Source organism: Volvox carteri (assembly GCF_000143455.1).
Source record: "Volvox carteri f. nagariensis unplaced genomic scaffold VOLCAscaffold_1, whole genome shotgun sequence".
NCBI lineage: Eukaryota > Viridiplantae > Chlorophyta > Chlorophyceae > Chlamydomonadales > Volvocaceae > Volvox > Volvox carteri.
Window position 1 is genome coordinate 5413563 of NW_003307545.1, and position 14237 is coordinate 5427799.

At 57.0% G+C, this 14237-nt stretch overlaps 2 protein-coding genes across 2 annotated transcripts; both read left to right on the forward strand.

The window, feature by feature from the left end:
- The first annotated feature begins 1321 nt into the window (after positions 1 to 1321).
- On the forward strand, positions 1322 to 5329 carry VOLCADRAFT_72591 (uncharacterized protein). Its single transcript, XM_002945901.1, has 7 exons — positions 1322 to 1668; positions 1753 to 1854; positions 1948 to 2057; positions 2417 to 2569; positions 3211 to 3334; positions 4202 to 4347; positions 4706 to 5329. Exons 1-7 carry the CDS (start codon positions 1422 to 1424, stop codon positions 4868 to 4870), a joined length of 1047 nt encoding a protein of 348 aa, XP_002945947.1. The 5' UTR covers positions 1322 to 1421; the 3' UTR covers positions 4871 to 5329.
- A 2071-nt stretch (positions 5330 to 7400) lies between these two features.
- On the forward strand, positions 7401 to 13166 carry VOLCADRAFT_115867 (uncharacterized protein; the record flags this gene model as incomplete). The annotated part of the gene is made up of 11 exons (XM_002945902.1): positions 7401 to 7908; positions 8525 to 8658; positions 9096 to 9182; positions 9632 to 9737; positions 10640 to 10767; positions 10959 to 11060; positions 11361 to 11524; positions 11640 to 11772; positions 11815 to 11882; positions 12327 to 12468; positions 12987 to 13166. The coding sequence occupies 11 exons, from the start codon at positions 7401 to 7403 to the stop codon at positions 13164 to 13166; spliced, it is 1752 nt and encodes a 583-aa protein (XP_002945948.1).
- Between the last annotated feature and the right edge of the window lie 1071 nt (positions 13167 to 14237).

The window sequence follows — 14237 nt, forward strand, 5'->3', positions numbered from 1 at the left end:
GCTCAGATCGTTAAAACACTTTTGAAAGAGAAAAGGAAACCAACACGTCCTCATGCGTTGTGTAATCCGTCAGTTTGCGGTACGAGGTCACAGAACGCCTTGCCTTGCGCATGAAGTCTGCTGGTGATATCCTTTTCATCCTAACCTAAAGCCCCCTGCTCAGCAGTACGACTTTAATTCACTGCCATTTGGCAGGAGGACTTGGGCGGGTTCGCGAAGGCTTGTGCCGTTTTCGATGTTACATAAGCCGAATAGAGCATTGTAACCTGCGCCCGCATCAGCGCTGCAACGGGTGGCGGTGGTGCAGCGGGAATCGCAAGACTATCAAACAAATAAGCTCATCGCCAGGAGGAGGAGGAGGCGGAGGAGGAGGCGGAGGAAGCGGCGCACAGGCCTCAACAACACGCAACAGCTTACGACTTGAGGGGAGGGGAATCTGGAAGGAATAATTTTTTTGCAATATAATAAAACACCAGGTCAATACAAGGTACTTATGAGGAAAGGACTAAGACACTAAAGCTTTGACTTAAGAAGTGAAACAGAAGGAATGAAACAAATGAAAGATGGATGTATGGACTAATGAGTTGAGCACATGGAAAGGAGGGCCCTACTCGAACTTGCGCAGAGGGCAGCACCTGCCCGGCTGCTGAACTCGAATGGCTGGAGTTTGGGGAAATCGTGTTTTGTTCTGCCGTACGGTACGGCACCGATTAAGGACGTGACGAAGGACGGAGCATGGGGCACGCCTGTGTGAGGTGCCGTGTGTGTTGGCGAGCGTCGCAAAATGATTTGGATACCCTCGCAGACATCTAACGACGGAAGGGTGTGAGGGCCGACCTGTGGGATGTTGGGATGTGAGGGCTGCAGGAGGGCTTTAGCACCTGGCAGACACAGACACGGCGAGGGCCCTTCTTGCGGCGCCCGTTGAATTGGGGGAGCTTTGGGGCTCCTTGGGCGCCAGGTTTCCCTCAGAAACAGTCAGCAGATACAGGTACCTCGCCTATATATCCCAGAAGTCTTGCGAATAGTCGGAGGTTGGAATGAGGTCCCAATCCGCAACCCCGAGACGGGAGATCAGAACCAGCCAACCATGTGCCAACCATTTAGCGAGGCTGGAGCATGCGGTGCCTCTGACTGGCGGCCGTTAGTGGGATGTGTTAGGGAGGGCTACTTGTGGCTTTCATAGTTGACGCAGCGGTGCTTTAGCCTTATGGGTTCTGCATGCCGGTACGGCAAAACCGTTGTACGGAGCTGATTAGATGCGTAATGCTCTGTGCAGTTAGATTTTCTTTTTGCAGTTAAGAGTTACCTTGTGCAGACTCCATGCTACTGGTTAACATTCACAATTGAATGTAACGTGCACCTTTTCCAGGACACCGAGCTCATAATTGCCGACAATTTTGCATAAGCCAAGGTCTAACATGGCCCTTTCGGGCCGCTTGGGGTTGATGGCAGGCCCCACGGCGCCGCATATAGCAATCCTGCCACCTCTTGTTCGGCGTGTTACCTCCATTGGTCCATGCGCGACACCGCATCGCTTGGGAACAGGGTGTTGCAAGTGTTCCAGAAATTTTACTGCTAAAGCAGCAAATTCTACCTTGGATGCGATTGCGCCTGAGCCTGAAGAGCGGGAATCGACGCCTATGTCGCAGACGGCAGACGCACCAGGTCAGCGCTGGGCCTTTACAAGCATCAACCATATCGTTCAAGAGGTGTAAAGCTGACGCGCACGCTTTCGGGACTGGGATTCAGGTATCTTAAAGGCCCTTGACCGCTACAAAGCTCCGAAATGGCTATTCCGGTCCGTCGCCTGTCTGGTCCTGGGCGGGCAGGTCGTGCTGCGGATATTTAAAGGTAAGCACGGCTCAATTATGTCCTTAACCCTAACGTGTCCCGGGACGGCGCACTTTCCAACGGGCCATCATCAAACGGTATTTTGCCACGCAGGTAACATCCACTGGCGTAACACGGTGGAGCAGCTGCGACTCGTAGGTCCCGCATCTCTGGGTGTCTCGCTTTTGACAGCCGGCTTCGTGGGCATGGTCTTCACCATCCAGGTGGGGTGTGGGACGCTGGGGGGAGGGGTTGGAATGACCGACCCCGCCGCCATATGCAAGCTGACAGGCCTGCGGAAGCAGAGCCGGGAACCCCCTTCTCTACCCCCCCCAAATCCTATTTGAATCCTGTTTCCACCCGCCTGTCTTTTCCACAATACAAACACCTTCACGTCTCAACAACGACCCCCCTGGCCTCCCGCCGCCTCCGACCAAACCACCACACGACGCACAACACCGAACCCCCTCCCCACCCCCTGGGGGCTCCCCTCTCCCCACGCTCTCCCTCCTCCTTCTTTCCCCTCGCGCTCCCCCCTCTTCTCCCTCCCTCACCTCTCCCTCTCCCTCCTGACCTTTTGCAGTTCGTTCGGGAGTTTGCCAAGCTGGGCCTTACTCGCTCCGTGGGGGGCGTGTTGGCTCTGGCGCTGTCCCGCGAGCTCACCCCCGTGGTGACGGCGATCATTCTGGCGGGTCGGGTGGGGTCGGCCTTCGCCGCGGAGCTGGGAACAATGCAGGTGTGGTTGCCTAGGTAGGGCACCTGTCTGTTCGTATGTATGTATGTTTCCATATATGCCGGGAGTTTTGTGCGCTGGGTGGGGCGGGTGGGTGAGGGATTAAGGGAAACCCAGTTACTAGGGGATTTATTCCTAAAGGAAGTGGTAGGAGTGCAGGAGGGGGGGAATGGCGCGCCCCCCTCCCCGGGGGGAAAGGTGCCTTCAGTGAAGGGAGCGTGTGGTGTTGAAACCGGGGCATTACACCTCCCCTCGGCGCTGTGGGTGATGATGATGATGATGGTGGTGATGATGATGATGATGGTGATGATGATGATGATGATGAGGAGGAGGAGGACAAGGCGGCGGCGGAGGATACTGACGGCTAACCCGCACTCGTGAACCCAATCATGGGTGGTGTCTGCCTCCAACCCGCTCCGCCACCAGCTGCAACCCGTCCGCTCTGCATGTGTATGCATGTATGTATGTTTATATGTATGTTACGTATGTTTGTGTGTGAAACAAGCCCATACACCTGCAACCGCTGATCTACCTCACCTACCTCTCTCTCGTTGAATGTCTCCCATCGCCGTCCCACCGCCTCCTTCCCCCTCCTCCCCCTCCTCCCTCCCCTTCCTCCCTCTCCTCCTCCGCCTCCTCTGCAGGTCTCGGAGCAAATGGACAGTCTGCGGGTGCTGTTCACGGACCCGGTGGACTACCTGGTGACGCCCCGGGTGCTGGCGTCCATGATCGCGGGACCCATACTCAACGTGCTGTGCTTCTGTATGGGTGCGTGCGGGGGCCGGGCCGGGGCGGGGGGGGCCGGGAATCACCTGCGAACAGGGAAACGAGAAGGGATATGGACTGCCGCCGTCCAAAGTTGGAAACTGCCCCCAGTGAGTGAGTCCTAAGCATAGTGCATATGAGCTGTAGCGGGTGGTGGAATGATGGGGGAGGGGGGGAAGGGGGAAGGGGCAATGTGTGTTTGCGGTTGTGGTAATGGTAGTGGTAGTGGTAGTGCCAGTGGGTGTTTGGGGAGAATGGAGAGGGCAACATGCCTTAGGGGGGGGAGAGGTAGAGGAGGAAGGGGGATTGGCCCGACTGGTGTGTGTGTGTGTAGGGGGGGTTGCGTGCGGGGAGGGAGTTGTAGCTTTGCCCAGGTCCGTTACCTTGGGTCCGGACCTGGCCTGATATCTCCGCTTCCCTGGACTGTTAAGAATCAGGGGGAATCGGGTTGTGGGGGATGCGGCTCCTCTAAGGCCTTACGGAGATTGGGGGCCTGGCTTTGTGTGTGGGGGGGGGAGTTCGGGCTGCGGGGGAAGCACTGGGGGGGGGTTGTATACCGGGGGGGTGCTGCCTCTGAACTGCCGCAGGAGGGGGCCCCGCTTCTCTTCTCATCATTTGTTGATTGTTCCCGCCCCCGGGAGCGACCTGGCACTCCACGTCCCCTGGGGAAGTGGAAGGCTGCATGCTAACCCAGGCTGCCACCTCCACCTCCAACCCATCTCCATCTCCACCGTCACGCCCCTCGCCGTGGGCGCTCTTAACGGAGCGGTGGCGCTAAGTATCCCCCCTCCCCCGGGCCCCGTTCCCCTACCCTACCCTACCCATCCCATGACGGCCCCACGGTGTATTTTAAATACATTGCCGCCGAAGGTATGGGCGCCGCCGTACTGCTTGCGGATCTGGTGTACAACGTGCCTGCAAACGTCATTGTTGACTCGGCACGCCGTGCGTTGACTTCGTACGACGTGTTGACGAGCATGGTCAAGAGCTGGGTATTCGGCACGGTGGTGGCAACGGTGGGTGTGGAAAGGGGGCGGGGAGGGGGGAAGAGGCGCGCTGTGTTGGCGGATAGGAGAGGGTGTATGAGAGGAGAAGTGTGTGTGGGTGTGCGTGTTAAGGGACCCAGGGTTGGCGGGCGGTGTCAAAAGGGCCCCTCCGTAAACCCCTTCGTCCCATCAGTCCAGCCCAAACCCCATCGACCCCTTCCTGACGTCTAACTAGCGTTTACCCACACGTATGTATGTGTGTATGTGTGTGTATAAATCTTCCCCCCGTTCCCTCCCCAGCTGTGCATGCCCCTGTTCCAGCCATTCCTTAGCAGCCATTCCTGCATCGCCCTCGCACCCTCCTCACCCCTCTGGCGCCCTCTCGCAGATTTCGTGCGCCTGGGGCTTCACCACCAGCGGCGGGGCTAAGGGAGTTGGCGAGTCCACCACCAGCGCCGTGGTCATATCGCTGGTCACCATCTTCATCGCCGACTTCTTCCTCTCCTTCATATTCTTCCAGGGCCAGGGCACGGCGCTCAAACAGCTCAAGTAGCGAAGGGGGCGGCTGATTGAGCTGGGAGGGGCCCCCTGGGGTGGGGTGGGGTGGGGTGGGGTGGAATGAAGGGATGTGAGGGTGTGGCGTTCCAATTGATTTGGTCTGGTGGGGGAGCTCCTCCAGGAGAGGCTCCCTTTGATTTGAGGTGGCTAGAAAGAGAGACTCGGGACCCTTTGACAAGTGCGGACCGGACCCGGGGGCTTCCTGGGTTTGGATTTGGATCCTGATGAACGCTGTTGGATCCGAACTCGGACGGGGCGTTGGAGGGGGGTTACGGGCGGGGGGAAAGACTACGTCGGACGTCCCGGAGTCGTGTTTGCTGGCTTGGGAGTCCCTAGGGCCATTTCGGGGGGGGGGTAAGCCTTGGGGTGTGTGCGCAAGTGAGGATATGCGTGTTGGTGTTGGTGTGTGTGGTGGGCGGGGTAGGTGAGCTGGCGGTAATTACGTTTCTTGAGTGCGGCCGCGGCCGCGGCGGCTTCCCCCCGGGGGGGATCCCATGCCAACCGATCCGGTGGACCCTCCGAGAGCAGCAGTAGCAGCAGCACCAAGCAGCAGCAGTGAGGAGGTGTTCCGGGATCTGGCCCTTTCTCGACCCCCTCCCAGGCTCGAGGGGTGGGGTCCAGCAGTGGTTCCGGTGCAGCGGTTTCCGGGGGTGCTTGGGCCCTTCGTAAGCCCGCCAGCAGGCGATCCCTGCAGTTCTGACACCACCACCACCAGGCAGAAACAAACTCCAGACAGACTGGCAAGGACCAGGAAGTTGGGCGGGCTGGAGGACTGATTAGGGGCGTTGAACCTGTGAGGTGGCCAAGTGGAGCGCTGTAATCCAGGAACCCGAAAATGGCACGTGATCGCACTTCGCAGAGACTCTGCCTCATTTGCAGTGCCTGTCTATTTGTCGTAGCTCCCCAAAGCTTTGATAGAGCCTCGCTTCATAATCAAAATTGCCGCCTGCTTGTATGCTTGGCTGTCTATTCAATTACGCTAATTCCCATGCATGGCCACGATCATCGCAAAGCACGGCGAAGCACATCTGAGCACACTTCCATTCCGAAAAGCCTTTTGAACCCGTTCGATGTGGATCCAGTTTCAGCTTCCGTTAACTGCATTATCGTGTTGATCCTCCTAAGTTAATGCGCACAATGCGTTTAAAGTGGCTACAATTGCTTTCACCAGCTTGCACCGTCGCAACGAAGCGGTCTTCCAAACGCACTATATATAGTGCGATGCCCCCTAAAACCCCCAGCACCGCGCTTCCCGGTCTGGGGGGCTGTTTCCTGAGCAGTTCCCACGTTTCCTGAGCAGCCTCTCCTCCACCGGTGCTGCAGCCCACATCACGGTGCCCCCGGATAGCGGGTCTTACCGGGGGGCCTAAGTCAGACTACAGACTGGTAACATCAGATCGGTCACGAACTCTGATGCCCCTGTTCTTGCCTGGAAACGTACTCAGGTTCCTTGTTAGCATTTCAGCGACCCTGCAATCCATGGATGGCGGTTCCTGCTTTCCACGCCAAATAGCATTAACGAAACATCTAGGCGAACGATTCGGCGTTACGACACCGACAAATTCCCTCCACAGCATCATCATTCAACTGATTATTAAGTTCTTACACATAGGCTTTCAGTATTTTTTTCCTTCCAATGTTCCTGGGGCCTTCCTTGGGGATGTGGCCAAAGGGTGCGTAGTAGCCGCGAGGCGGGCTGTGTGGCAAGTCTCACAACGACCCGTCAACCAACTTCCAACGACCCATCAACCAGTGGTGATACCCTTGGTACCTCGTAACATCACACCCTGCCGTATCCCCGCATCCTTTTCGCAAAATCACCAGTTCCACTACTCCAGGCCCTCATCATGTCGCCGAGTTCACTCAGCAGTGTGAATCCGGTGTTGTCGGTGATTACTCGGAGTACTTGTACCTCAGCTCAGCGACGAAGTAGGCGTCCCCAGCCTCTCCTGGCAGCACGTCAGACCCCCTGGTGCGCGTTGAGAGGTGCCTGTTTTGGCTCTCTGAAATCCCGCTGAAATCCCGCTTTTACTGATTTTGCAAGTCGCTAGCCATAGCGCAGCCCTGTAAACCGCGCCAGTGAGTCGTTGCTCCAAGCGCGCTCATAAGATGCACATTCATTCGCGCACCCGCACGACCCTCCACGCAACACCCATTCCCATTACCATAGCCGCCGACGTCAACGCTGTTATGAAAAGGGAGGCCTTGCTTCCCCCCTCAGCCTCAGCCTCAGCCTCACACGCCCCCCTCCTGACTTATTTGCACTACTGCTGCTGCGCTTACCTGTGGTCGCTGTGATGGCCCTGGGCGACAGGCGCTGTACAAGAGGCGCCAGAACCTTGCTGCCATCGCCACCAGTGCCATACGCCGAAACACCCCCCTCCCTCCGAAAGGCCTGTTCGATCCAGAGGCCGAGATAACCCACTGCCGTGGAAAACACCAATAGTAGCAGCAGCAGCAGCAGCAGTAGCAGCAACCACCGTGGAAGGAAAACGAGCACCTTGAGCTCAGCATAACCGGCGACCATGATTTTTTACCTGTCCCTCGGCATTCTGTTCACGGTCTACGCCATGGACCTGCTGATTCTGGTCATCGTGTCTGCCATCGCCCGAAGCGCTGAGGTCGCGGCCCTTCTCCGCAAAAAGGTTAAGGACCGCCGCAGAAAGAAGCTGGAGATGAAAAAGAAAGAGCAGCAGGCAGCAGCGGCAGCGGCAGCCGCTGTCTCTGATGTGACCTCGGCGGCTGGCGTCAGCCCCGGCGCAAACGCTCTGTCGCCGCCGGCAAGTGGCGGTGCTGCCGGCGGCGGCAGAGCTATTGGCGGCGGCGGCGGTGCCGCTGCTGCTGCGGCGGCTGCTGGGCGTATCGTTGTCGGAGGCTCTCTGGAGCCCAACCCAAGCGGCAGCAGTGGCTACAATAGCAGCAGCGCAGAGGAGGGTGACGATGACAGCGGCAGCAGCAGCAGCGATGACGACAACGCACCACGGGTGGAGAACATCGTGACGGCAGCACCCGGCACCGCCATCACCATCCCAGGTGAGAAGCCCGGTGCGACACGGATGCAGGTAGGGATCTTAGCCTGTTTGTCTGTCTGTTTGTCTGTCTGTCTGTCTGTCTGTCTGTCTGTCTGTCTGTCTGTCTGTCTGTCTGTCTGTCTGTCTGTCTGTCTGTCTGTCTGTCTGTCTGTCTGTCTGTCTGTCTGTCTGTCTGTCTGTCTGTCTGTCTGTCTGTCTGTCGGCATGTGAGGCAAACTTGAATCCAACATCCAGCCGTGTGTCAATGGACGGTTTTGAGAGCCGGGCAACTCGGGTAGGTACCGCAGGCGGGCAGCCGGGCGAGAACTCAATTGAACACAGCTGATCAGGAGCGCCCTCCGACCCTCACCGCTGATCCCCTTTATGCACAAAGACGGGGTCATTGGTCCTGTAACAAACGTTTTTTTACTTTATCGCTCAGATCGTATTTAAGATACTAAAGGCTCTTTAGGTGTGTTTTTTTTTCATGTGCGACTTACTCGCCTTATTCCTCCCATTCACACGAGCTAATGGCCCAACTCGCACGAGATGGGACGGTACGTCGTTATACGACACGAGAGACGCTTTTCGCATCCACTGACGCGGCCTGCACACGTACGCACCTACACGCCCCCCAGACGACCCATGGGGCGGCGCCAAGGCCCCCAAGGTGCTCATCCAGCTGCCCATGTATAACGAGGAGGCGCATGCTGCCTCCATCATTGAGGCCTGCTGTCGCATGAAGTACCCTCGTGACAGGCTGCTGATCCAGGTGATGTGGAATGTGGGGTGGGGCGGCGGAACTGATGATGGTCAGGTCTGTAGTGTGTGGAAGGTTTGGTATGTGGACCGTACATCGGACACGGTCATCCAGATGGAGCCAGCTAGGACTGCGTTGTTTGGCTGAGGAAGAATGGATTCGCCCCGGTTGAGAAGGTGCCGCCGGGCTTGCGGTCGCTTGTGGGCTTGGTACGGTGTGGATTGGTGTTGGGTTTTGATGGACTGGCATTTTCCTTATAGGTCTGGTCCGTCCTAGGATTGCTACTCGCAAGGAGGATACCTCCTTTGATTTCGGCTCCCTGTTGGCGCCTTGCTGCCTCCCCTTGGCTGCAAATCGCTGCAAGCGCAGCGGAAAATGGAAGATGGGTACACCCTGCACCAGAACACCAGGCCATATGTAATGACGCCTAGCTATGTCTACGTAAGCAGGTCCTGGACGACAGTACGAAGGAAGCGGTCCGGCAGAAGGTCGACGCCGCTGCTGCACTCTGTATCGAAAACGGCGACCCCGTCCAGGTGCGGGCTGGGGCTGGGGCTGGGACTGGTGGTGTGATGGTTGGGGAGGGGAAGGGGGAAAACGCGACTGGATCCCGCGATGGGCACCCCTTGAAAGGAGTTACCTGGACCTGAGCGACCTCGCTGTCCTGTTGTATCGATTAGGTAACCCGTGTACAGTACGGCAGCGGCTCCGTTAACAACATTCTTCAACCTCCAGCGTGCCGCTACCATTCTCGTTCCGCAAACCGCCCGTTCTGTGTGATGTACACATAGCAAAACAGCACGCCAGGTACACCTTGGAGCGCGCACTCACATGGGAAAAAAAATCAAATAATATCTATTCACGTCCGCGTCTTCACTCGGAAGGCCATTTGGCTATCCTACGGGGAACGGCCTTCACGGCGGCGTTTTTGAAGCGTGGTCATGCTTCGCTGTGAGCTGCTTTCGTGGACTCATTCCTTTCACAGGTGATGCGTCGTGACAATCGCTCTGGCTTCAAGGCGGGCGCAATGGTGGAGGGTCTGAACCGCGTGGAGGGGCTGGGCTTCGAGTATTGCGCCATCTTCGACGCGGGTGGGTGGGTGTGAGGTGATGGTGGGTGCGTGACAGCAGGAGGGCCGCAGAGGGGCTCATTTCATGTATACACCCCGCTGCTGAAAGGAGAGACTTCAGATCAGGCTTGGCCAACCCTCCAGATTGCCAATCTAAATGCAGGGAGGGACATCGTGCGTACCAGATCTTTCTGCAATCAATGCGTATCCGCCGGCTTAATCGGCGATATTAAAATGCCGACACCGGCGCGCTTCATCAGCGTCTGTGTGTCTCTCTCTATATATAGATGGAAATAGAGAATCTGTGTGTAGAGAATGTGTGTGTGTGCGTAGGTTACGGTAGTTTTAGAGAATTTGCCTGGAAAATCAAAACAGTTTAAAAGCATGATGCTCGTAATTTCCAATTATCTGACCGGGCCTGACATTGGCCAGGGGCTGCTGCCCAGCCCCAACGGAAGGACCGCCTAAGCACTATCTCGCGGACGGGGGAGGGGCGCGAGGGCAGCCGAGGTCTCCGCTAGCTCCGCTCGCCCTTCCCCTGGGAGGGGGAAGTGTAGTGTGTGTGTATGTGTGCGTGTAAGCGTGTGTGTGAAAGTGAGTATACATGTGTGTAATCAACCGCTATAAAAAGCTCCCCGCAGGGGTCGAACACCGTAGCCCGACCGGTATCTGTTACATTGCCTCATCCTCGGTCCCTGACCTGCTCCGGGCCGCTGAGGCGCCCCCCGCCGCCCCCCGCACGTCTCTTCAGCTCATTCACAACCCCCCGCTCCCTCTCTTCCAGGCCACCTCACCAATCCATACAGCAAGTCAGGATAGGAAAGCTGCCTGTGCACCACCCAGCTAGTTACCTAGCTCTCCTGTCTCTCTTACGTTCCCTCGCTGCTCAGCAGTCCAGTCCGCCTTGCCACCTGTCGGCCGCAGACTTCGACCCGCCTGCGGACTTCCTGGAGGAGACCATCCCCGTCATGCACCGCGACAAAACCCTGGCCTATGTCCAGACGCGCTGGTCCTTCGCCAACGGTAACGAGTCCTTCCTCACTTGGGTACAGGTACGTGTGTACGTGTGTGTGCGTGTGTGCCTGTGTGCGGGGGGGGTCAGTAGTGCTAGCGGGCGGGCAGGAGGTCACCCGCTCTCATCGCACACCTCATTGCGCGATTGAACGTCTACTGCCCACTACATTACGATCTGGCTGCGTGTTTAGCGGCTTGCCTCCTTGTCGCCATGCATGAGGTTGTGCAGAAGGTCAACTTAGGGTTTCACTTCGACGTGGAGCAGCGCTCGCGCTCCTACCTGGGCTGGTTCTTCAACTTCAACGGAACCGCGGGCGTCTGGCGGATCCAGGTGGATGACTGGGTGGGCGGTCGGGGGTCGCCTCGGCCGAGAGTAAATTGTGCGATGCATGTGGACACTGCGGTTGTGAAATTCCGATGTGACTACAGGCGATGAATGCGTATGTATGTACGTATGTATATGTATGTGTGTTATGTATATGTGTGTGTGAAGTGAAGAAACCATATCCATGAGTTTTCAAATCATTTGTTAACCTTGGTTTCATTTTTCTCGTGGCCCCTGAAGCCCACTGAAGCCCATTGGCCCCCACCCGACCCGGGGCCCATAACACCCCATACCCCACCCCGCTAGTCCATCCACGACGCGGGTGGCTGGCAGAGTGACACGGTAGTGGAGGACATGGACCTGTCCCTGCGCTGCTACCTCAAGGGCTGGAATGCGATCTACCTGCCCCACGTGGACAACTCCAACGAATTGCCGTGCACGCTGTCGTCGTACAAGACCCAGCAATTCAGGTCCGTACGACGAAAGATGCCTTTGCGATTACTGGCCGCAGCTGCCTTTGCTTATCTTGCGCCTTCTGGATTTGCCCACGTCTGTCTAAGGCATCTCACACGGCCACCGTCGCAGGTGGCTGTCTGGCCCGATGCAGATTCTGACCAAGTCCTTCGGCAACATCATGCGTGCCCGGGACATCGGCATCGGGCGCCGCCTCAACGCCTTTTGGTTCTTCATTCGTTACATCCTGTTCGCTGCCATCACCGTGGGTGTGCTGGCGGTGCCGCCTGTTGCGATGTGGGTGGAGAGCTGGGACTGGAGCTGGCCGCAAATCTACTTTATTGTATCCATCAACTTTGCGCTGGCGGTTTACCTGTAAGTGGAAGGTCAAAAGAGAGGTATGTACACTGGGTTAGGCACTGCCTGCCCTGCATGGCTTCCTGCAGCCATGCCGTGTACCAATGCGGTGCACCTCCGAGAAGCGAGCGGGGAGTGCTTTGGGAATCACCACACTGATGGATGTGATAACTCTACCCTGTAGTAACACACACACACATACAAGGGATATATAGAGGCATATTTTAGTCCGTTAGACCACAAGGCTGCACCGCATGTAACTTTCTCAAGGACTGACCGAAGAAGCGGTGCAAGCAGGTCGCCCAGGTCGCATAAAACCCTGCCTAGAACACTCCAGCAACCCCCCACTCCGTCCGGAGGGGCTGTGTATTCTGCATTTCCCTAACCCACGTGCGCCTTCTGTCCCTCCCGCGCGACACTGTGCCTTGCGTTTCCTAACGAATGAATGGCTCATGTGCACAGCTACGTAACTCCGTTCTCCATAGCTTACTTGTTCTTCTCGGTGGCCATCGGCTACTTCAAGTTGTGGGCCATGGTCAGCGGCCTGTTGGGGCTGGAGAAGAGCAAGACCTGGAAGGTCACGCAGAAGTTCGGGTCAAAGCAGGTCGGAGCTGGCCCGCGGGTGCAGGGCAGGCTGTTGTGTGAATCTGGACTCATGGGCCGACGGGAAGGCGTGCGGTGTAATGTACAATAACCCTTCTTGAAATCTTCTTTTCTTAGCTGCGGCAGCGAGCAATTGCACTGGGTGTGGGGCACCGTCTCCTAGGTCTGAATCTGAACGAAACCACGTCTGCTGGCGGCCTTCCGTGTACGGAGCTGCCACTTCCACACACCTCATGTGTGTCCTTGCCAGCTTTTGTCAGACTTTGTCAGTAGCCACGAGTTTGCGGCGGCATCTCGTTGTCCTTCTGGGCCTGATGGCGACCGCATGCCATCCCCCCAACAAACTGTCGGCAAAAAACAAGTCACCAAACTATTCAACATTCTTTGCTGCATCTCTTCTTTCTCTCCCCCGCTCTCTCGTGCGGGACCTTGATATCACTGAAGTAAATAACCCCCCGGCCTCAACATCGCCGCCGCCATACACTCCTGCCGTACACCTCTACAAATGACACACTGCAGACCGGCACCGGCCTGCTGCACCGCATCCACCGGCCGTACGCTTTAGAGGCTTTCCTGGCGTTGTACTACGCCGGCATGGGCGCAGCCGCCGGAGTCTACCGCAGCTGGATCATGCTGGGCTATTGCGCCATCATGTTCCTGGTGTTCCTGGTCATCAGCTTCGGCGACGCTTTCATGTGAAAGGGTGAGGGTGATGGCGTGATGACGAAGACACACTTCTATCTGATCTCCGCCGCCTGCAGGGGCGCTCCTCAGGCAGGGCCAGCAGCGTCATCCCGTAAGCAGCAGCGTAGGCAAAGGGACGCAAGGCATTTCATTGCAGCAAGCAATGAGCAGAGGGGACTTAACGCGGGGGGGATCAGGTTGGTTGCTGCTTTCCGGCTGCGGAAGGGAAAGATTGCATTCCAGGATTGGGAGAGTCTTATTTCAAATACAAGCCGAGACGTTGAAGTAGAGGGCATGCTTAGCGGAAATTAGGTTGTGGCGGTGGGAAAAGAGACGTCGGTGGAAATAATATTATTGTGGCGGCGTCCGCTCCATTAGGGGTCTGAAGAGGAGATGGTGATTAGGTTGATTAGGTGCCGTGGCAGGAGGTGAGCTGGCAGATATAAGGTACGAGGCAGGCATGCCCTTGGGTACGTACGGGACTCTACGGGAGAGCGGAACGTTGCTATTTCCTTACGTGCACATGATGCCCTGCTGAAAGGCAGATCCCGTTAGTTTGGCATAGCATACACTGTTAATGAACAAAATCTGTTGTTGAGATTTATTGGTACGCAGTCTCGAGGAAAGCATGGTGCTGCAGCAATGTCACTGTCCTAGTTGTTGTTGTATGCTTCTTCTCAGCTTGGGCATGCTCCTTCGTGCTCTTCTTTCAGATAATGTGTTCCCTACGGTGCTGAGGGAAACATCTCCCCGGATTGCATTGCGCAGCGCTAACCGTATGTGTGTGTGTGTAGGGATTTTCCTTGCAGGGTTTGGTTTGGTGGTCAGAAAGTTCTGCTGCTGGCCGGTAGATGACTGCCGGGGGCTACTCATGGCTAGGGAAGGTGCACCAACAGTCGCTGACTTAATCCAGGTACCAGGATATGTGGCAGCTGCTGATGATATTGGGATATGGGGTTGCCACGACATTAGAAGCCGGGCGGTGTCCAGAGGGATAGGGCAGTCCCATCTTAAATAAGCAGCGTCCGTCATTCGATCTGCAGTGCAGAATGGCACGGCACGACATACGTGAGTGTGCGGTCGTGT